This window comes from Emydura macquarii, unplaced genomic scaffold (assembly GCF_026122565.2).
Source record: "Emydura macquarii macquarii isolate MOO-44397 ecotype Brisbane River unplaced genomic scaffold, CSIRO-AGI_Emac_v2 contig_306, whole genome shotgun sequence".
In the NCBI taxonomy this organism is placed as follows: Eukaryota; Metazoa; Chordata; order Testudines; family Chelidae; genus Emydura; species Emydura macquarii.
The window spans coordinates 721945-744343 of NW_027130443.1; the positions used below are offsets into that span (position 1 = coordinate 721945).

The 22399-nt window shown below is 62.5% G+C and overlaps 2 protein-coding genes and 1 long non-coding RNA gene across 3 annotated transcripts; 1 reads left to right on the forward strand and 2 right to left on the reverse strand.

Moving 5' to 3' along the window:
• Window positions 1-271: 271 nt before the first annotated feature.
• LOC137158030 (uncharacterized) lies at window positions 272-1687 on the reverse strand. Its single transcript, XR_010921274.1, has 2 exons — window positions 1562-1687; window positions 272-632 (listed from the first exon to the last, which is right to left on the reverse strand). It is a non-coding gene; the product is annotated as an uncharacterized lncRNA (long non-coding RNA).
• Window positions 1688-4206: 2519 nt separating this feature from the next.
• On the reverse strand, window positions 4207-10709 carry TRIP6 (thyroid hormone receptor interactor 6). The gene is made up of 10 exons (XM_067555326.1): window positions 10587-10709; window positions 9803-9953; window positions 9490-9665; window positions 8891-8998; window positions 7632-8207; window positions 7285-7375; window positions 6807-6976; window positions 6423-6601; window positions 6084-6204; window positions 4207-5853 (listed from the first exon to the last, which is right to left on the reverse strand). The coding sequence occupies exons 2-10, from the start codon at window positions 9942-9944 to the stop codon at window positions 5722-5724; spliced, it is 1695 nt and encodes a 564-aa protein (XP_067411427.1). The 5' UTR covers window positions 9945-9953; window positions 10587-10709; the 3' UTR covers window positions 4207-5721.
• A 2428-nt stretch (window positions 10710-13137) lies between these two features.
• On the forward strand, window positions 13138-21733 carry LOC137162206 (B-cell CLL/lymphoma 6 member B protein-like). Its single transcript, XM_067561790.1, is given in 9 exon segments — window positions 13138-13313; window positions 14037-14258; window positions 14495-14971; window positions 15399-15511; window positions 15699-15780; window positions 15782-15888; window positions 16282-16412; window positions 16901-17038; window positions 17203-21733. Coding segments are annotated over 9 exon segments (1578 nt in total). The 3' UTR covers window positions 17335-21733.
• The last annotated feature ends 666 nt before the right edge of the window (window positions 21734-22399 follow it).

A 22399-nucleotide genomic window follows, 5' to 3' on the forward strand; every position in this document is an offset into this window, starting at 1 on the left:
AGGGCCCCCCCAGTATCCCTCTGCCGCCTAAAGATGGGAGACAACCCAGGAGTCCTGGCTCCCAGCCCCCCCTCCCCGCTCTAACCACTAGACACCACTGCCCTGGGAGAGAACCCAGGAGTCCTGGCTCCCAGCAGCCCCCTCCCCGCTCTAACCACTAGCTCCCACTCCCCTGCCAGAGCCGGGGAGAGAACCCAGGTGTCCTGGCTCTGTGCTCGGCTAGAATGCTGGGGGGGGCGGGGCTGGGAGCCAGGACTCCTGGGTTCCCTCCCGGCTCACGCTGCGGCCCGGCCGGTGCGGAGCAGACAGACAGACAGACAGACGGACGCACCGGCACGTGTTTTATTGTCATTTATGGGAACTGATCACGGACTTTCCGGACACCCCAAAGCACCCAGGGTTGGGACAGCGGAGACACCCGCCCCCCGGGAGCCGGGCGGGGGGCGGGGCTAAGACCCCGGGGGGCGGGGTTAGCAGGAGGTGAGGGCTTTCCAGTAGAAGCTCTTGCAGCCGGCCTTGCGCTCCCGGGGAGCCGGGGGGGGCGGGGGCCGGGGGGCGGCACCATCGTGCGGGGACAGCTCGGCACGCAGGAGTCCGGAGACGGCTCTTAGCACCAGGGGCCTGGACAGCGCCTGGAGGGGAGAGAGAGAACCCAGGAGTCCTGGCTCTGCCCCTCCTCCCGACCCACCAGACCCCCACCCAGAGCCGGGCAGAGAACCCAGGAGTCCTGGCTCTGCCCCTCCTCCCGACCCACCAGACCCCCACCCAGAGCCGGGCAGAGAACCCAGGAGTCCTGGCTCTGCCCCTCCTCCCGACCCACCAGACCCCCACCCAGAGCTGGGGAGAGAACCCAGGAGTCCTGGCTCCCAGCCCCCTGCTCTAACCAGTAAACCCCATGCCCCTCCCAGAGCCGGGCAGAGAACCCAGGAGTCCTGGCTCTCCCCCGCCACCCCTGGCTCTACCTCACGCCCCTTCCCTTTGTGTCACCCCTAAAATCAACCTGAATTTATCTACCTCGCGATGGGGGGACCCCCAAACAGCTCACACAGCCCCCCCCCCCGTTCCCAGATACGCAGATCCCCCACTTTAGGCTAATTCTAGGGGGTGGGGGTAGAGAAAAGAGAGGGAATAAGGGTGGTTGGTGGGGTCGTCTGGAGGGAGCCTGGGAGAAATGGGGGGCAGGGGTGACTGTCCGCCCCCCCCGGAACTCCCATCTAGGTCCAGCCCACTCAGGAAATGGGATGTCCCCCTCTGACCCCCACCCCCGTGGGCCTCAGCCGCCTATCTTTAGATCTCAGTGCCCTGTGCCCCCCCTCGTGCACACCCCCTCCCTCAGTCTATGTGACACCCCCAGATTCCCCTGGAGCTCCCCCACTCTCCAGCCACCAGGACTTCCCCAATCTACCGCCCCCTAACCACCTGGGTCAGTCCACCCCGTCACTGCAGGCCCCCACAACCTCCCAATCCCTCCACCCCCCCCCAAATTACCCCTTCCCTGCCGCACCCTCCCCAGAGACCCCCTGACCCTCCCCCACAGCCCTTTGGGTTCCCCCCATCTCACCTGGCTCCCCAGGCAGGAGGCATGGGGCCGGGGGGCGCTGGCAGGCAGGGGGGTCCCGGGGCGCAGCGCAGCGCTGGCGAGGAGGAGGAGGAGGAGGAAGAGCGGGGATCCCATGGCGTCCCCCCCAAAACCAGCTGCCTCAGACCAAGCCAGGAAGCAGAGATTTGTGTGCAACCCCCCCCACACCAGCTGTGTCTCTTATATCTCCCCCCCCCCCCGAGAGGGTGGGGGGGCAGCACAGCCAATGAGCAGACAGGGGATGGGGGGGGGCAAGGCAGGGGAAGAAAGCGGGGGCTCGAGATCCCAGGACCCCCCCAGGAGTTAGGAGGGGGTGGGGTGCCAGCGGCTCTTCTGCCACCCAGACACACACTCCTGGGGGGGGGGGGCACCGTGACTGAGGGTGGGGGGGGCAAGGGGAAGGCTGCGCCCTGGGAGCAGACAGACAGACAGACAGAGCTTCCCCCCCCCCCAATTCTGGCCTCAATGCACCAGACCAAGCTGAGGAATTTGGGGGGGGGGGTGTAAAAAATAGCCAATTGCTTTTTCTCCTGCCCCCACATAATCCTCCCCAAGACAGCCAGCCCCCCATCCTGGGGGTGGATCAGGGCTGGCACCCCCTAGAGGGAAGAGGCCCCATGCCCCATTCCCTGGCCCCCCCATGGGACAAACCCCGCCCACCTGCCCCGCGTCCTCCAGCAACAGCTTCCCCGGGCTGCGCGCCGGCAGCTCCGAGGCGAAAGACTGGGGGACGGGACAGGGCGGAGGATCTGGGGTCGGTGAGATGTCGGGTTGCTTTGGTGGGGGGAGGGGCTGTGGGGGACACCCCACAGCTGGCAGGAGACCCGCCTGCTCCGGGCTAAGCTGGCAGGAGGTGCCCGGGGAGGCAGGGCACTCAACTAGCAGCAAAAGCCAAGCCAAGGGCCCAGGCGTGGAGAGCAAAATGAATGCAGGAAGCCCGGGAGCGGAGAAGAAACTCCTCGGAGGGCCGAGACCCCCGGGACACCGCCAGGGAGCTGCTCATTTAAATTGGCCCTCACTGGTATCGCGGGACCGGGGGGGGGCTCTAAGATGGCGCCCTTGGGCGTTAAAATCCGGGGTTATAACCTATTTCGGAAGGATCAAGTGCAGGGCCACGTGTTGCCTGTTTCCGAATCCCACCAGCGCGTGACTCGATCATGGTGCACGGAACGCAATCCCAATGGGGGTTTTTACACACACACACATGCGCGTGCAAGTGCCGGGGTGGGGCTTTTGAAGGACCCGTTTCCCAAAGCGGAAAGCCCTTGCACGCCAAAGCAGCTGGGAGGAAACAAAAGGAATCAGACAAATGCCATGGCTCCCTTGGGAGTTGTTTCAGAGCGCTTCACTTAAGGCCAAGAAAGCTGTCAAGGTTAAAAAAAAACCCCAACCCTGACCCTAGTTCAGAGGGGCAAAAGGCAGCTGTAAAAAAAATGAAGAATGGGGCGATTGCTTGTAATGAACATAAACCAGAAGCTAGGAATTGTAGAGGATTGATAAGGGAAGCAAAAGGGACCCAAAGGGACATGTAGGGTCGGCAGAGTTAAGGAGAATAAGGAGGTTTTAAAAACGTATTAAGCACAATATATTTAGCGATATTAAAAGACAAATCGACGTCCAGGAACACAGGCCATAGTTACAGGGTGGGGGACTCTGTCTTAGGAAGTGATTTGGATGTCATGGTGGATGAGGTCCCAGTGCGACGCCGCAGCTCAAAGAGCTAACGGGAGCCTGGCGTGTGTAAACAGAGGAATCTGGAGTAGGAGCAGAAAGGGGATTTTTACCTCTGGATTGGACGCCAGCGGGGCTGAATTGGAGATGGGTCCGAGAGGAGCCCCAAGATGGATTAGAAAATGAGGTGGCCAGCGGGGGCGACACCAGCCGCCTTCGATTTCGCTTAATGCAGAGAAGGCGAAGGGGTAGCTTGATCCAGGGCCATGAGCCCGTGAGGAATAAATATTTAAGGGCTGGCTCTTCCATCCGGCAGAGGAAAGTCTAACAGAAGCTGACAACCGGATGCCAGGCGTCAATTTTTTGATGGGGAGGGTAATTAGCCATTGGGACAAGTGGCCAAGGCGGGGGTGGGGGGAGGGTCTCAAGCGCTGGCAATTTTTAAATCGAGGGGGGATGTTTTCCTCACCGATCTGTCTGGGATTATTTCGGGGCAGAGGTTAGACAAACACAGGGGTCCCTTTGGGCCTTAGAATCTAGAAGCCAGCTGGGCCCCCCCCAGCCTGCCCCACGGGCCCGGCCTCAGATGTCAGTGGAGCCAGCGGCTGGTCCCACCCCCATCCCGACGGCTCAAGGCAGAGATCCGACCGCCTCACCCTCGGATATCGCAGCGCTTGGCTGCCCCCCGCCCCATCCTCCCTGCCCCTCACCCCCAAACGCTTTTGCTTCCTTCCCCTGGTGAGAGACAGCCCCCACTCCCCTCCCAGAGCCAGGGACGGAACCCAGGCGTCCTGGCTCCCAGCTCCCCCGCTGTACCCCCTAGCCCCCCCTCCCCAGGCCGTGATGGGTGCCCGTTGGGGTGACATCTCCGACCCAAGGAAGGCTCTACGTACAGCAAGTTTGTTGCCAAGAGTGAAAAAAAACACCTTTAATCCAGGCCCCCCGACACGCCAGAAAGGGGGATGGGGTTTTACAGAGTTCTGGGGTGGGAGGGAGAAGCATGCACTGGAAATGGTTACAGGTGATAGAGCCCCCTCCCAGAGCCAGGGAGAGAACCCAGGAGTCCTGGTTCCCAGCTCTAACCACTAGCCCCCACTTCCCGCCTCGCCCTGGGAATGGAACCCTGGCATCCTGGCATCAAACCAGTCCGCACCAGTTGACAGGGGGCGGGGATTAATGGCATATCCTCTGCCCCCGGCCCAGCACCCTGAGACCAGCTCAGGGTCTGAAGGGCCCCCCAAGCTGGGTGGGGAGTCAGGGCTCCTTCGGGGGGGTGCAGTTCCCCCCCACCGTGACCCTACATATAAAACTGACCTAGGAATTGAGGGGAGAAAATCCTCAGCCCCCTCTCCCCCCAGTCTGGGCTGTGAACCCCAAGAGCAGAAAGAAAAATCACACCCCCCCATGAGAAATACTGGGGAGACCTGCTGGGCAACTGCCCCCCGGAGATATAGGGGTCCCCCCACTAATAGTTGGGCACACCCAGATGAAACTGGGGGCTGATTTGGGGGGGCTGCCCCAGGTCACCCCCCCACACACACGGGAAAATCCCATTTGCAGCCTCTAGGGATTGGGGGAGAGAGAAAACCTGCAGCTGGGGTGAAGGGGCAGGAGAAATACAGCCCCCGCCCAAGAAGGGGCGGGGCTGGGAGGCTGGGCCAGGAGAAAGTGACAATTCATGGGGGAGGAGCCAGACAGGAAGCAGGGAGGAGGAGCTAGAAGTCATCTGGGGCGGGGCCTGCCACCTGGGGGCGTGGACAGTGGAAAGCCCCTCCCCCTCCCTTATAGCAGCTGGCGGGGTCGCCCCAATATTAAAGTGGGGTTTGTTCTACACCCATCCGCTGCCCCCCCCAATCTCAACCTGGGGGTCTGGCTGGTTTTAGGGACTCACAAATCTGGGGGAGGCAAGGAAGGCTCAGTCCATGGGCAGGTTTGGGGCACAGGGGACCCCAACTTCACAGCTGCTGGAGGAGCAGAGATTCGGGGGGGGGAGCAGAGTGGGATGGAGGGGTCCCCCCAAAGTGAAGGGAGAAATGGGACACAGAGAGGGGTTAGCAGGAAACAAGAGAGCTGAGGGGCAGCAGGAATTGGGGGGCTCGGCCTCCCCAAAAATGATGGGCGAAGAGAGGTGCAGAAGGACCCCCTATGTTAATAGACATGGCATCGCTAGGGGGCAGGAACCTGGGGGGCACAAGGCAGATTCTTCACCCCCCAAGGGATGGAGAAGTGAAGTGCTGGGGGAACTCCCAAATTAATACACTGAGAGCTGGGGGGGGGGGAGTCACAAATCTGGGGGGGCAGGAGAAAAACACTTTGCCCCCCTCAGGGGATGGGAGAAGTGGGGTGCAGGGGGGCCCCCAATTGCCAGAAGAGGAAGCAGCTGATGGCTGTGAGGAGAGAAAGGAGCCCCCACCCCACATGCCAGAGACAGCGATCGGGCGGCAGCTGCAGGGGGGGAGAACCCAGCGCCCTCAGCAGTCGGTGGTGATCTTCGAGGACAGCTCCTGAATGCGCCGGGCGCTGCACGCCTTGCAGAGGATGTGCCCATCCAGGGGGTAGCAGCCGCGGCCCTCGCCCTCCGACGACAGCAGCAGCTCACACTCCTGGGGCGGGGGGGGGGTAAAATGGGGGAGGACAGAGATGCAGTTAGAACCCAGGCATCCTGATGCCCAGCCCCCCTGCTCTAACCACTATCCCCCATTCTCCTCCCAGAGCCGGGCAGAGAACCCAGGCGTCCTGGCTCCCAGCCCCCCTGCCGCTCTAACCACTAGCCCCCGCTCCCCTCCCAGAACTAGGGAGAGAACCCAGGCGTCCTGGCTCCCGGCCCCCGTACCTCACACTTGTAGCACCCAATGTGGAAGCTGCGGTCCAGGGCTACGATCCTGACCGTCTCCTCCTGCCCGGGCTCCGGCATGATGGCGTTTCCGCAGACGGAACAGCGGGGGGCGAACTTCCTGCAAGGGGGGGCGCAGAAGGGGAGAGAGATCAGGGCAAACCGGGGGGGACCGGGCTAGCAGGGGGCCGTGGGTCAGGAGTGAGGGGCACCGGCGGGGCTGAGGGGCTGGGCTGTGGGTCAGGAGAGCAGGGCCAGGAGGCCGGGCAGTGGGTTGGAAGCGAGGGGCCGGAGGCCAGGGGGCGGGGCAAGAGGCCGGGGCCGGGGGCGGGGCCATACCGGTGGAAGTCGTCGATGCAGTGCACCTGGCTGGTGGCGTCGACGGTGAAGGGGACCCCGTCCAGGCAGCGGTGGCAGACGACACAGGTGAAGCACTGGGGGTGATAGGCCTTGCCCATGGCCCGCAGGATCCGGTCCAGGATCGGCTTGGAGCACATGGAACATTTCTCCAGGGTCACCTGGGGGCAGGGGGAGAGCCGTGGGGCACGGCTGGTAGGGACGGAACAGCCCCAGCCCCCCCCGCTCTACCCACTAGCCCCCCCTCCCCTCGCAGAGCCGGGGAGAGAACCCAGGAGTCCTGGCTCCCTGCCCCCTGCTCTACCCACTAGCCCCCTCTCCCCTCGCAGAGCCGGGGCAGGGACCCAGGCGTCCGGGCAGGCTCACCACGTAGCAGGCCTCGCAGTAGGCGCTGCGCTCCATGGCGTAGAAGGGCTGGCCCCGCAGGCGGGCGTGGCAGGTGGTGCAGGTGAAGCAGTGGACGTGGAAGACCTGGTCCATGGCCACGCAGCCCGTCCCGTCGCCCACCACGTTCTCCCCACAGCGGGCGCAGCGCCCTGGGAGCGGGGGGAAGGGAGGGGGTGGGTCATACGGTGCCCCCACAACCCCCAGCCCCCCAACACCTCCCCCACCTCTCAGCCCCCCTCTGCCAGCTAGCCCCCTCCCAGCCCCCCCAATATCCCCCACCTCTCAGCCCCCAACTTCCGGCTAACCCCCTCCCAGCCCCCCACAGCCTTCAGGCCCCCAGCTCTCCCAACAGATAACCCCTCCCAACTCCCAGCCCCCCCATCACGCACCCCTAGTTCCCATCCTCCATCACCCTCCAGCCCCCTTCTCAGTCCCCCCACAATCCCGCCCCCCTCACCGAAGTACTCCCCTGCCGGCGGGTGGTTCATGTCATAGACCAGCTTCTTGGTCAGTCTGTCCAGCTCGTCCTCTGGGCGGATCGGGGGGGCCTGGAGGAGGGAAGGGGAGAGACCTCAGCTGGGGGCATCACTCACCCCCCAGGCGCAGGTGCAATCCCCAGCAGGAGAGAACCCAGGCGTCCTGGCTCCCAGTCCTCCTCCCCTGCCCGCTCTAACCACTAGACCTCATTCCCCTCCCAGAGCTGGGAAGAGAACCCAGGCGTCCTGGCTCTCAGCCCCCCTGCTCTAACCACTAGCCCCCACTCCCCAAGCAGAGACACCCCCCTCTCATTCACTCTCCCGTTACCTGGTGGTGGTATCCGCTGCTGCCGCCAGGGGGTCCCTTCCCCATCTCTTCCTTGCCGGGGGTCCCAGCAGTTGCCTGGTACAGCCCCCCGGCGGCCTCCCCCGGCTTGACCAGCCCCCCGGCCCCGTAGCACTCCCCTTCGCCCAGCCTCCGTCCGTAACCCCCCGGCTCCAGGTACCAGCCCTCCGGTCCCCGACCCCCCGGCTCCAAGGCGTAGCTGGCGGGGGGCGGGAGCCCGTTGCCGGCTCTGGGCGAGGGGGGCACGGAGGCCAGCTCGGCCCGGCGTCTCGGCTGGCTGTAGCCCGGCACCGGCTTGGCCACTTTCACCTGGACGTTGAAAGCCGGCCCGGCCGAGGTCGATGCCGTGGCATAGGAGGCCGGCGTGGGCTGGGGGTAGCCGTGCGGATACCCCGCCCCATACTGGGGGGCCGGCACGGAGGAAGCCATGTAGGTGGGGGCCGGGGCCGCTGGGCCGTAGGGCGAGTTCTTGGGGGGCTTGGCCGGGGCGAAGGGGCCTGGCTTGTAGGGCATCCTGGGGGGGCCGGAAGCCGGCAGGTACGGGACGGCGTCGAAGCTCTGGAGAGACAGGAGAGACAGGCCGGCGGCTGAGACGTAGGGCGGTGGGAGGATTTGGGGGACCCCCTCTTGGTTTTGGGGGACCGGCTCCCCACCCTAAATGCTCCCCGCTGCACCCCGAAATGTACTGAAAAACCCACTGGGAACAGACCCAGCCTGCCCAGCGTGGCGTCACCTCTCACCGGGCCCGGAAAGACGCCAAGAAACCGCCGGTACCGCACCAACCGGGATGGCCGGAAACGCAGCTCCCGCCCCGTCGGAAAGCCCCGCTCGTCAGCTTTCCAGTGGCGCCCAGCGCCCGTCTCCGCGCCCACCGCTTTGCGAGAGAGCGGGCCAGAAAGGAGGTCCCTGGGGCGCCGGCCAGCAGAGCGAGGCACCGGCTCTGGCGCCGGGGTTCCGGCGGTCGGGACGCAGTTTTCATGGAACCGATCGAGGGAGGAACCGGCGAGGGAGCCGGCCGGAAAGCCCAGGGTCTCTGCTTTCCAACGGCACGCCCCGCGGGCGCCTGTGTCCCGCGGTTCCGGAGATATCGGGCGCCGGAGCGACAAGGCGCTGGGCAGGAGAGAGGCAAGAAGGTACTTGGAAGGACAGGACTGGAGGGTCCGAAATCTCACTAGTGTGGGAGCGGCAAACCCCCGCCCCCCAAGTCAACCCCCCCAGACCCTTCCTGGGGGGCTGCTCACCTGCCTCTCCCCCCGGCGCGGGGGGCCAGCACTCTCCATGTCAGCCAACATGCTGGTGAGCGAGTCTATCTGGGCGTCAATGCTGGAGGGGCGGTCTAGGGCGGACCCCTAGGGAAACAGACAAGGGGGTCGGAGTGTGTGTTGGGATGCGGGCGGGTGGCAAGGTGCCATATGCTGGGGTCATGCAGTCCAGCTGCCGCAGGGGTGCGTTCCAGTGGTGGGCAGTTCCACAGGGTAACGGGAAACAAGCACCATGCTCCAGGGCGTGACCTGCTCACGGGTCAGGAAGGGACCTTCCCACACACCCGTGGGGGGTGGGGCCCCCAAAGGATGAAGGCAGGTGCATTGTGGGAAAATGATGCCTTCGCCAATCGGCCACTGGTCCAAGTTATGACCCCCTCCCTATAGCACCCCACCCTGAACCAGCACCCCGAATTCCTGAGGGCCAGGAGAGGTTGGGGGTCCTCAAGGCTGGGGGAACCCTGCCCTCCACCCAAGATGGAAGTTCAGCCCAGAGGACCCCCCCCAATCCCTACCTCACCAGGCACCCCAAGTCCTGTCCCACCCTCCACCTTCCGGTACCCCTGCCCCCCTCCTACCTGCATGTGGTACCCGGGTCCGGCAGAGGGGGGCCCAACCCAGGCCGCCCCCACCCCCGGCTCATCCTTGTGCCCAGGGACTGATGGGTAACGATGCTCCGAGCCAGCCAGGGGGCCAAAACTGGAAGGCAGGGGGGCCGGCCCCCTGGGATCCTGGGGACAGGAGGGGTGGCCGCCTAGAGGAGGAGAACAAGGGGTCAGACCCACAGGCCCCTCCCCATGTATTCCCTTGCCCCACCAGACCCATGTCTCCCCTGCCACCCCCCAGCCCCTCTGGATTACACCAATAGGGTACTGGGGGGTGGGTATTTACCAGGGCCCGCTGGCTGGTAGCCTGTCCCGCTCGCGCCCCCCCTGTTCTGCTCCTGGGGGGTCAGCCGGGGGGACGAGGGGACCGTGGCGTATTTCCCTGAAGAGCCCCCCTGCTTGGGGGGAAGCCAGGTGGGACCGGACATCTCTGGGACCTGTGGAGGACGGGGAGAGGTTAGACTGGGGGCTGGGAGCCCGGACTCCTGGGTTCTCTGCCCAGCTCTAGGACAGGGATGGGGGCTAGTGGTTAGAGCGGGGGGGGGGGTCAATTCCCTTCTCACCCCTACCTCACCTAGTCGAGGGGAAACCCCTGGATATTCTCAATCTGGGCCCAGATTAAGAAATTCGGGGGCGGTCCCAACTCCCTAGGCTCCAGATTGGGGTGACAAGGGGATCCCTGGCTGCAACCCCTTGGAAAATGGGGCACTGCCTTCCATCTCTGAGCCGGCTGCAGTGGGGGGATCCAACCCCCGGGGCAGAGTGGGGACGGGGGCCAGGCTGGCCTTGCTGCGGGGGGTGTATTTCCAGGGTTGGAACTCAGCTGGGGGGGCCCCCACCCTCTCCTGCTAGACCCCAGGGGGTGGGAGGGGGGAACCCGGGTCTGGTGGGGGTGAGGAGAGGTCCTGGGGGGGTCCCTGGCCCAGGTAGCGTCAGGGGGTCCCTGGCGCGGGAGGGGGGCGGGGATCGCGGGGGGGGGTCCCTGGCCCTGGGGGGGGGGGGGGCGGGGATCCCGGGGAGGGGATTCCTGGCGCGGGGGCGGAATCCTGCGTGGGGGATCCGATGCTTACCTGGCCCCAGTTGGGGTATCCCAGCGGTGGGGCTCCCAGCCCCGCCTGTCCCGCCCCACTGCGGGGGGGCAGACACTGGGTGGGGGGAGGGGAAGATCCCGGCGGCTCCGGCCCCGAAAACTCCCCGGAAAAAAAGTTTTCTTCCCCCCTTCCTCCCCCAAAACTTTTTTTTTAATCTACCCCCCTGTGTGACGTCACCACATTCCAGGGGGGTCACGTGGGGCCGGGAATTCCTACCACTTCCGGTGGGGGGGCAGACGGGAGGGGCAGCACAAGCCCACCCTGAGCTGGGAGCCCGGACTCCTGGGTTCCCTCCCCGGCTCGGAGGGTGGCGGGGGGCTGGGAGCCAGGACGCCTGGGTTCTCTGATCAGCTCTGGGAGGGCAGGGGGGGCTAGTGGGTGAAGCAGGGCGGGGCTGGGAGCCAGGAGTAGACCACCAGCCCCCACTCCGGGCCCACAGCCGGGGAAAGAACCCAGGCGTCCGGGCTGGAATCCAGTTCCACAGCGCGCCCCCTGCTGGCCAAAGGGCGGACACTGCAGACCGCGGCGACGCGCGGTGCGGCAGCGCCACCTGCCGGCCACAGCCTGGTACTGACACCTCGATGGACGCCCCCATCGCCGGGCTCAAGGCGTGAGACGGGGGCGGGGCGGAGCCGGGACGCCTGGGTTCTCTCCCCGGCTCTGGGACGGGAGTGGGGGCTAGTGGTTAGAGCAGGTGGCCAGGACGCCTGGGTTCTCTGCCTGGCGTTGGTATGCACGGCCTTGGGGCACAGCCGACCCACAGGCAGCGGTGTCCTTCCCACAGGCTCTCGGGTGTCGGGCAGAGGAAGGGGGCCGGTGTCCCCCCAAGCTGCTGCTGCGATGATCCCCTCCACCCCCCCCAAGTGAATGACGTCGCTTCCTGGGGCACCCCCGCCTCCCCCCCCCCTCCCTGCACCAGGAGTTTCCTGCATTTGTTACTGTACCACAATGAACTCTGCAGCCAGATGGAAGAAATGTGTACAGGGACCCCTCGCCCGGCGCTGAGATGCGGCCACCTCTGGGGCGGGGCGGCTGGGTATTCATGGACCCCTCGCCCGGCGCTGAGATGCGGCCACCTCTGGGGCGGGGCGGCTGGGTATTCATGGACCCCTCGCCCGGCGCTGAGATGCGGCCACCTCTGGGGCGGGGCGGCTGGTTATCCAGGGACCCCTCGCCCGGCGCTGAGATGCGGCCACCTCTGGGGCGAGGCAGCTGGGTATTCATGGACCCCTCACCCGGCGCTGAGATGCGGCCACCTCTGGGGCGGGGCGGCTGGGTATACATGGACCCCTCGCCCGGCGCTCAGCTGGATGTGTGTGAGCCATCCCACTGCTTCCCCCCAAGTACGTCTTTGTCTCGTCTCACTGGGGGTCGGGGTCCAAAATAAACAGCCCATTTCCTCCCCCTCCCCTGCAATTCCCATCTCCTCGCCTGACCCGCCCCCCCCCCCCATCTCCCAGGCCAGGCTGGGACAATACAAGGAAATGGCACAGAGAAAATTCATTCAGGGACCAAATTCTCCCAAGTCCTGGTGTGAATGGAATAGATATGGAAGTAGGGCCGGGGGGGGGGGATTGAACCGGGGGGCTGGGAGCCGGGACTCCTGGGTTCTATCCTGGCTCTGGGAGGGAAGGGGAGGGCAGGGGGGACTAGTGGTTAGAGCAGGGGGGGCTGGGAGCCAGGATTCCTGGGTTCTCTCCTGGCTCTGGGAAGGGAGTGGGGGCTAGTGGTTAGAGCTGGGAGCCAGGACTGCAGGGTTCTCACCCCGCCGCTGGAAGGGGAGTGGGGCTATGGGGCCGCACAGGCACTGGGGTTGTTTTTGGATTGTGGATTTGTCAGGCCCTTTTCCTGCAAGGTCTATAAATATCCCCCTTCCCTCCTGCTGCAGCTGGGCGGGGGCAGGAAGGATGTGAACTGGAGAGAGAACCTCCCCCCCCCCGTTCGTCCCCCTCTGACGGTATAAGAGCCCCCATCGTGGCCCTGCCAGCGGAGGCTGGTTCTCCAGGCCGGGGCCAGCAGCTGGGTCCCTGCCCGGGCCCCGAAATCCTGCTGGCAGGAAGATTGGCGGCTCCCAGTCCCTGCGGGTCAGGGGTGAGCGATTGCTGCCAGGACGCCTGGGTTCTCTCCCCGGCTCTGGGAGTGGGAGCTAGTGGTTAGAGCGGGGGGCTGGGAGCTAGGACTGCTGGGTTCTCTCCCTGGCTCTGGGAGTGGGGGCTAGTGGTTAGAGCAGGGGAATCTGACAGCCAGGACTGCTGGGTTCTCTCCCCGGCACTGGGAGGGCAGTGGGGGCTAGTGGGTAGAGTGGTTAGAGGGGGGCGGGGGCTGGGAGCCAGGACTCCTGGGTTCTCTCCCCGGCTCTGGGAGTGGGGGCTAGTGGTTAGAATGGGGGTCTGGGAGCCAGGAGTCCTGTCCCCCCTTGCAGCATGTGTCCCCCCTTGCAGCATGTGTCCCTTCGGACCCCTTGGAGTAACCCCTTCTCCCCGCCACGCCCAGCCTGCGGTCACCGTCTCTCCACGTCTCCGCAGGCACCATGTGTTCGGCTGGGGCCGGGCTGCCGGGGGGCTACGTCCGGGAGTTCACTCGCCATGCCAGCGACGTGCTGCTCAACCTGGCCGAGCTGCGGCACCGCCGCGTCCTGACGGATGTCACCCTGCTGGTGGAGGGGCGCCCCCTGCTGGCCCACAAGGCCGTGCTCGCCGCCTGCAGGTGAGGGGGCGTGGCCATCAGGGGAGGGGGCTTGGCCAGAGTGGGCGTGGCTGCGAAGGGTTGGGTGGGGGTTAGAGATGGCAGGGCTCTGAAGGGTGGGCGGGGACTCTTCAAAGGGGAGAGAGGGCGTGGCTGTGAAGATGTGGGCGGGGTTACGAAGGTGGGCGGGGCTCTTAAAGGGGTGGGTGTGGCTAGAGAGGGCATGGCCAGGAAGAGGTGAGGTGTGGCTAGAGGGCGTGGCTGTGATTAGAGGGGCGTGGCTAGAGAGGGCGTGGCTATTTATGTGGCGGGCGGGCTGGAGAGGGCGTGGCTGTGAAGAGGTGGGCGTGGCCCTTAAGGGGTTAGAGAGGGCGTGGCATGAAGAGGCGGGGTGTGGCGATGGTGGTCCTGGCCGCACAGGGATGGGCGTGGCAGTGAGGGGGCGTGGCCTGATGGGGCATGGCCCAGAGGACTACGGGGGGGCACTTTGAGGGGCGGCCGGTGGCCATGGGGTGGGTCTGTACGTGGCTGCTGTATGAGGGGCTGCTGTGTGGGCAACGTGTCCTGTGTGGGGCAAGATGGGACGTTGAGGAGGCGTGGCCCTTGACGAAGAGGTCTTGACCCCCGGGGGCGGGGCGGACTGGGCGTGGCCTGAGGACCGCGGTGCATGCTGGGAATCGTAGTCCGCCCCCACTTCCCCACCCCACACGCCTCTCCAATGTGTCTCTTCTCTCCTCATGGCAGCGGCTTCTTCTACTCCATCTTCCTGGGCCAGGGGGGCGGTGAGGTGAGCGTCCTCCCCCTGCCCGGCTCCATCCAGCCCGGCGGCTTCCAGGCCCTGCTGGATTTCATGTACACCTCGCGCCTGCCCCTCACCCCGGCCTCCGTCCCCGCCGTGCTCGCCGCTGCCACCTACCTGCAGATGGAGCATGTGGTGGACGCCTGCCACCGCTTCATCCAGGCCAGGTAGGGGGCGCCGGCTCCCCCCAGCCCTAGGGCGGGGGCTGGGAAGGGGGCGTGGGGATGTTCCACTCTAGGGGGCGCCGGCTCTTGTCCGGCCCCAGGGTGGGGGGCTGGCTGGTTCGGGGGGCTGGAAATGGGGTATGGGGATGTCCCCCTCTAGGGGGTTCCGGTTCACCTCCGGCCCCAGGGCGGGGGGCCCAGCTGGCTGGCCCCCCTCATTTCACCCCTCTCCCTTGCAGTTACAACCGCATCAGCTTCTACGCCGAGCCTCTCCCCTCCCTGGCGGACCCCAAACCTTTGGACGCCCCCGACAGCGCCCCAGATGTCAGCGGGCCGGCGCCCGCGGGGGGACCTCACCTGGAGGGGTGCGGCTCGGGGGCTCCGTGCTTGGGTCCAGCGGGGCCCTCAGCGAAGGAAGCCGGTGGGGCCCCCCCGGCAGGGGACAGGGGCCCCCCCACCAGCCCATCGCGCTCCGAGGGGCACCCCGCCTCGCCCCACGAGTCCAGCGGCTGCGCCCCCAGCCCCAAGGCCTGCAACTGGAAGAAATACAAGTTCATCGTCCTCAATTCCCTGCGGGGGGATGGGCCGGGGGGAAGGAAGGAGGGGGACAGCCCCCGGCCCCCCAAAACCTCAAGCCCTTCCGAGCCCCCAGCCAGCGGAGACCTAGGGGAAGAGGGGGGCGGCCCCAGGAGCTGGCACGACGGCGACCTCTGCAGGTGAGCGGCTGAACTAGGGGGTGGGGCGCCCAGTCCAATATACGGGGGAGGGGTGCCCCGTCCCATATGCTTCAGTGGGGGAGGGGCACTCGGTCCCATATGCTGAGTGGGGGTGGGGTGTCAGATCCCATGTGCTGAGTGGGGGAGGGGGTCCAGTCCAATATACAGGGGAGAAGTGCCATATGCCAGTTGAGAGGGGGCACCTGGTCCCATATACCTTAGGGTCGGGGCAGCCGGTCCTATATGCGGGTGGGAGGGGCACCTGGTCCCATTTGCTGAGGGGGGAGGGGGACACCTGATCCAATATATGGGGGAAGGGTGCTTGGTCCCCTATGGTGCGTGGGGGCGGGGCCTCAGGTCCCATACGTGGGGGGCGGGGGGAGCTATGCTCCTTGGTAGCAGTGCCCTCCTTTCCCATCTCCCCCAGGCCACACCCCTCCTCATCGTCGTGCCCCATGTGCACCCAGCGCCTCAAGATGGGGGCCTCGGGGCGCCCTCTCCGCCCCCAGGCTCCTGAGGGCCAGCCCCACCCCACAGCAGGTGAGGAAGGGGGCTCAGTCCTCTTACGCTGTGGCGGGGGGAGGGGTCGGACTCATATGTTGTGGGGGGTGGGGGCCCGTCCTATATGGTATGAGGGGGGAAGGGCTTGTCCCATACATTCTGGGGGGAGGGGCTGCGAATATTAGGGACCTCCCAGGCCCTGGCCTGATCCCCCTCTCACCCCTAGGTGCTGGGCCCTACAGCTGCGGGGCCTGCAAGCTGGGCCTGGGAGAGAAGGAGGAGGGGGAGAAAGGGGGGCGTCTGGGGGCCGGTCCCAGCGGACGCCCCCCACGAGAACAAACCCTTCAAGTGCCTGCTCTGCCGCTCCTCCTTTCGCTACAAGGGCAACCTGGCCTCCCACCGCGCCATCCACACTGGTCCGAGCGGGGCGCCGGAGGGGGCACGGGGGAAGGGGTAGCTGGGGAGGGGCGGGTGTTGGGGGCAGAGGGAGTTGAGGATGAGCAGGGAGAGGGGGAAGGGGTCAGGGGAGGAGTGGGGGGGTCAATGGGAAGTAGGAGGGGTCAGGGGGAGGGGTCAGGCAGGGGTCAAGGGGAGGGGTCATTGGGAAGAGGAAGGGGTCAGGGGATGTGGGAGGGGTCAGGGAGGGCTCAGGGGAGGGGTCAATGGGAAATGGGAGGGGTGAGATGAGGTGGGAGGGGTCAGGAGAGGGGATGGGACGTGGGCTGAGGCCGTGTGGATCAGGTGAACTTGGGGAGTGGGGCAGCCCCCACTGTCACGCCGCCCCCTCCTAGCCCCCCATCTCCCCCCAGGCGAGAAGCCCTACCGCTGCGGGGTCTGCGGGGCCCAGTTCAACCGGCCAGCGAACCTCAAGACCCACTCGCGGATCCACTCGGGTGAAAAACCCTACAAGTGTGAGACCTGCGGCTCCAGCTTCGTGCAGGTAGGGGCAGCGGGGGGGGGGGGTTATGGTCTTGGGGGGTGGTGGTGGTGGGGAATTGGGGGGCTGTGGGGGAGGCTCGGGGCAGGGAGCGGCGAGAGAAACACAGGCAAAAGATGCAGGGGGGCAACATCCATTGGTGACAGCAGTGGGATCCGCAGCGTCAAGGCCCCCTAGTGGCCAAGCTGGGTACTGCAACCCCTGGCTCCCATAGACGCCAATGGGGAGCAGCACCCCCTAGTGGCCCAGCCGGATACTGCAGCCCCTGGCTCCCATAGACTCCAATGGGGAGCAGCACCCCCTAGTGGCTCAGCTGGATACCACAGCCCCTGGCTCCCATAGACTCCAATGGGGAGCAGCATCTCCTAGTGGCCCAACTGGATACCACAGCCCCTGGCTCCCATAGACTCCAATGGGGAGCAGCGCCCCCTCGTGGCTAGGCCCGGTACTGCAGCTCCCTGCAATCTGATGCCATCTGTCTCCCCTTCCAGGTTGCCCACCTCCGGGCACACGTGTTGATCCACACGGGGGAAAAGCCCTACCCTTGCGAGACGTGTGGAACCCGCTTCCGGCACCTGCAGACCCTCAAGAGCCACATCCGGATCCACACGGGCGAGAAACCGTACCACGTGAGTGTGGGGGGCGGGGTGGGACTCCTGGGTTTTCTCCTGGATCTGGGAGGAAAGTGAGGCCTAGTGGGTTATGGGGCGGGGGGGGGGGGCTGGGAGCCAGGATTCCTGGGTTCTCTCCCCAGCTCAGGGAGCTGACGCCCACTCTTTTGTGGCCCCTGCAGTGTGAGATGTGCAACCTGCACTTCCGGCACAAGAGCCAGCTGCGCCTCCACCTGCGGCAGAAACATGGCGCCGTCACCAACACCAAGATCCACTACAAGGTCCTGGTGGGCCCCTACAGTGCCCCCTGCTGAGCGGGGGCTGGGCTTCCTCCCCCTATCACCCGAGGACAGGAGAGAGTGACAGCGACCCCCTTCCCACCCCTGTTCCCTACAATCGCTGCTTGCTTCACTCCGGCCAGCATGGGGGGGGCGTGCTGGAGTAGGGGGAATCCCCGTCCTCTCAGGAAGACGCTGGGGATTCCCCTCGTGCAAAGGGGCCCGCTGGTCGTGAACCCCTTTCATGGCATGGGTTGTCCTGCGACGTCTGGGATGGGGAGGGGGTGGCTACGGACACTGGGGTGTCTTGGGGCTGCAAAGGAGTCTCTCTGGTCTATGGAGGGCCCAGTTCCCTGTGTGTGTGTGGGGGGGAAGTGTATCTACACCCTGTTATGAAGTGGGTCTGCCAATTCCCCCTATCCCTGCTAAATTTCCACCCCTTCCAGAGCCAGGGATAGAACCCAGGAGTCCTGGATCCCAGCCCCCCATTCTAACCTACTAGTCCCTACTCTCCTCCCAAAGCCTGGCATAGAACCCAGGAGTCCTGGGGTTCTTTAAGTAAGTGTGGCACAGGAAGTGATGTCAGAGCTCTGCAGGCAGAGCATTGTGGGAGACCCCCACACACACATAAACACAGCTTTTCTTAGCTACTTAATTTTCAGTTGATTTAAATTTCCTTTCTGGAAGCCAAAGTCTCATTTGATTAAACTGGTTTCAATCCAGAGTCACGCCAGGTAAAATTCTCCCCTACCCTGGACATGTCTATGGACAACTGGTGATGCCGGCTTGAAGTTGGCTTAACTGAAATCAGCCATTGCCATTTGTGCATAGACATCCCTGAACTTCTAATCACACTCTAAATCTGTGAGGACTGACTCTGGATTGACTCTGATTTAACCACCCTGGAAGTCGCTGCAGCCAGCTGATTGTGTCTCAGCAGTTTTGGTGAAGCTGGTGTCGACACAAAGTCACTGCAGTTAAGCCCTAACCTACGCTGGACAGCTTTAGGGACAACAGATGTCTCTGGTTTGACAGCAGCTTAATCAAAATCAGGAGTCACCAGTTATCCATAAAGACTTCAGAGACGTTCTAATCTATTATCTAAATCTCTGTGGAGTGACTCTGGATGGACTCTGATTTAACTGAAATCCAGATTCACCATATGCCCACAGAGTCTGCACTGAAGATCCAACTTACCCTGGAAGTCTCTATGGACAACTGACAACTACAGAGATTTGGTGAATCCAGTTTTAATACAGAGTCACTCCAGTTAAAGCTTTCCTCTACCTTGGCTGTCTCTGTGAACCACTGACAACTCCAGCTGGACACTGGTTTAACTGAAATCGGGAGTCAGCAGTCATCCACAGAGACGTCACCAAACTTCTAACCTAAGCTCAAAATCACTGCGGAGTGACTTTGGAGTGACTCTGGTTCAATCAAATTCCCTGCTGTCACCAGAACTTCAGCATTTGATCCTTGCAACTAGTTGCTATTTCTAACAGAATATACATATTTTTATTTCTTTTCTTTTTTTTTTAAAGAAAGTGTTTTCTTCATTTCTTTTTCACAAAGGTTCTTTATGAAATGTTATGTCTAATTTTTTTTTTTTGCTGACAGGGGCTTTGTCTGACATGTCCAATCACATGTATAGATATTTTTAAAATTACGCCCAAAGTCAGGAGTGTATTTTTTTTTGTTGCTTTTAATTTGCTTTGCAATGTTAATGCTTGGAGCAAATGGAAAATGCAGTTGTAGTTCGGCAACCTGACCATGTGTTAATTAGTTAATTAGCTGCCTGCTCTAGAGGTGATTTGTGGCAGGTCCATTGCAAAGGGGTTCTTGATGTCTTGGAGAGCTCTGGAAGCATGCGGTGTAGCAAAGAAGGAGTTTGCACTCAGATCCTAAGGTCTGGGGACCTTCTGGAGTTGATCGGGTTGGAGTCTAGAACCGGAGGGGTCCTGGGTTCTGGGCTATGTTATCCAACGTTTAAATGTTCCACCTTCTGAGTGTGACACCCCTACGTTTATCTGGATACGGGCTCATGAATCTCTTTTTCCTGAGTTTAAATATTCCCTCTCCGGAGACGAGAATCATGATGGTGTCTTTTCTGCAAGAGGGTGGGTTCTAGACACCTACTTATTCCAACTCCAGATCCTCTGAGGTCTTCTCTTTACACAATCCTGGGTTCCAGAATCTGGATTTCCCAAATCCAGATAGTCCATCCACTGAGTCTGGAGCCACCCAGATCAAAGGTTGCAGGAGCAGATGTTCTGGGTTGTTAAAATATAGAAGATCCAGGTTCTCCATAACATATGCCTCTCCAGATACTGGAATCCCTGAGGTTCCCTCTCTAGCAGATCCTGGGTTCTAGACTCTTCTTTCTGTGTCTCTGGCTCCAGATCCTAGAACCTCTTGGCTCAGGGCCTTCCATATTCTTAATTCATAGCCCTTCCGTATCCACTTTGGCATGTGGCCTTTGGGCGTTTCAAGCTATGGAGACCAAAGCTACAGGTTCTAGATTATAACTGAATGATTCTAGAACACAATGGAGTGATGGTCTGTATCATTAGACTCAGATGTTGCAGGCTGGGGGATCAGGAATCCCTCTGGATCTGCAGTACTGCTGGGTGCAAGATATTTGGCATAGGTAGGGGAATAGAATAGCTGATGCAATAAATTATATGGTCTGAGACCCGCCCCCCTCCCCCCGCTAAAATTAAATCCAGAGCAGGATAGCAGGGCAAGAGAGGAATCTGGGATCACAGGGACTCTAGCATGCAGCTCAAAACTTCAGCAGCAGCTGGTCTTTGCTGCTCCAGAAGAGGTCTGGAACCTCTGGTGCTTCATGGCAGGTGGGGGAAGGGAGGGAGCTGTGCTTCTGGAATGAGGAAGAGGACATGTATCACCTTCCACTTGTCAGACAGGAAAGGAGGGTCTAGAATGGACCGTCTAAAACCACCTAGGATTGGATAGTGTGGTATAGAATGGATAATAGCGCCTACAATCAATGATCCAGGAATGTATAGTGAAGTCTAGAACAAATAATGCAGCCTAGAAAATGTAGCCCATTCTAGAATGGATAGTGTGGTCTAGAACTGATGCCATAGAAATTGATAGCATAGGCTAGACCAATATAGAACCAATATTTTAGGAACGGATACCGCAGCCTAGGAACTGAGAGCCTAGGAGTGAAAAGTCCTGTCTCGAATGATAACCCAATCTAGAACACTTAGTCTATGATCAGATTAGTCCGGAACAGACTTCAGTGTCTACAATGGATAGCACAGCCTGGAAGGACTACTGTAGTCAAGAACTCATGAACTAGGCATAGATAGCCCTATCTAGAACATCACAATCTTGTATTGATGACGTAGGAATGGATAGCCCGATCTAGAATGATAGCCCGATCTAGAACCCATCGCTTAGAAATGGATACCACAGCCTGAATATATGACAGAAAATATAGCGCTGTCTAGAATAGATAGGCTAAGGAGCCTAGCACAGTCTAGAATGGCTAATCCTCTCTAGAATAAGTAGGACTGTCTAGAATGCATGGTTTAGGAAGGCTAGCACGGTCTAGAATAGCCACTCTGGTCTAGAATAGGTAGGACCATCTAGAATGGATAGCTGAGGCCTAGATCGTGCAGCCTAGAACAGACAGCACAGTCTAGATCTGATAGTTTGGGATCACGCAACCATTCTCCCAACGGCATTATATCCGGACCTGGCGTGCACAGATTGCTCGCTCCCCCGTCTCCTGCTCCCCGCCCAGTATGGGTCAGTTATCCTCGCACCAACACACACGCACAGATTCCCCCCCTAATGGGACTGGTTCCCATTACCAAGCCTTACGGAAGGTATTCTTTGACGTTGGGTGTACATAGGGCAGCCCTAGAGGGGGAAGGCCCCATGTCCCATTCCTCAGCCCTCCCCTTCGGAGCCAGCGCCCCCTAGAGGGGAACGGCCCACGCCCCATTCTCTGGCCCCCGAGCCGACCAGTCCCCTGTCCTGCGGCCAGTTCACAGCTGGCGCCCCCTAGAGGGGCGATCTCTAGGATTTGAAGAGCCAGTCCGCAGCCGCAAGGACCTGTTTCCGGGAAACACAGGCCTGGGGTAATTGTGGCGGCTGGACTGTTCTGTGCTCTTGGGAAAAGGGGCAGGACACGATGTGCCTTCGAGTCCAGGCTCCCCTTTGATCTGCTGGTGGGGGAGAGGGCTGGGGCCGAGGGAAACAAGAGCTGCTTTTTGGGGTGTCTGTCAAAAGCTGGTTCTCTTCCCCCCCCCCCAAACCCTGCAGCCCCCCCGCACGCGTCTCGTTGGCTGGTTTCAATAAAGCTGTGTTGGACAGATGAACTGGTGGATTTTGTTTGGCGAGGCCATGGGGCCGGCCCTGACTGCCTGGAGAGTGCAGCCCCCCTGCCCGGCTTAGCGTCTCACCCCGCTCCCCGCAACTCAGCACGCTGTAGCGCCACACTGAGGTCAGTACACAGCTTAACAGCAGTGCTCCAATCAGCACAGAGATGCGGCCACCTCTGGGGCAGCGCGGCTGGTTATACAGGGACCCCCCTCGCCCGGTGCTGAGATGCGGCCACCTCTGGGGCAGCGCGGCTGGTTATACAGGGACCCCCCTCGCCCGGCGCTGAGATGTGGCCACCTCTGGGGCGGGGCGGCTGGTTATACAGGGACTCCTCGCCCGGCGCTGAGATGCGGCCACCTCTGGGGCAGAGCAGCTGGTTATACAGGGACCCCTCGCCTGGCACCAAGATGCGCCCAGCTCTGGGGTGTGGGCAGAGGAATCGAAGGGAAGTTCCCACTCCAAAAGAAATGACGGTAGGGAAGGCAGAGTGGAACCCCCTGTAACAGATTTCACCCGGCTCCCTCAGCTCACACCCAGTCTCTCTCGGTGGCAGGGGGAGGGGGGACAGTACAAGGGACCTTCACGGGTCTGGTCTTTAGTTTTACCATTTGCCTCTGGGAGGGGAGAGGAATCTAGTAAGTCTAATAGGGGCTGGGTGTGGGGAGCTGGGAGCCAGGATGCCTGGGTTCTCTCCCTGGCTCTGGGAGGGGAGAAGGATCTAGTGGTTAGAGCAGGAGGTGCGGGG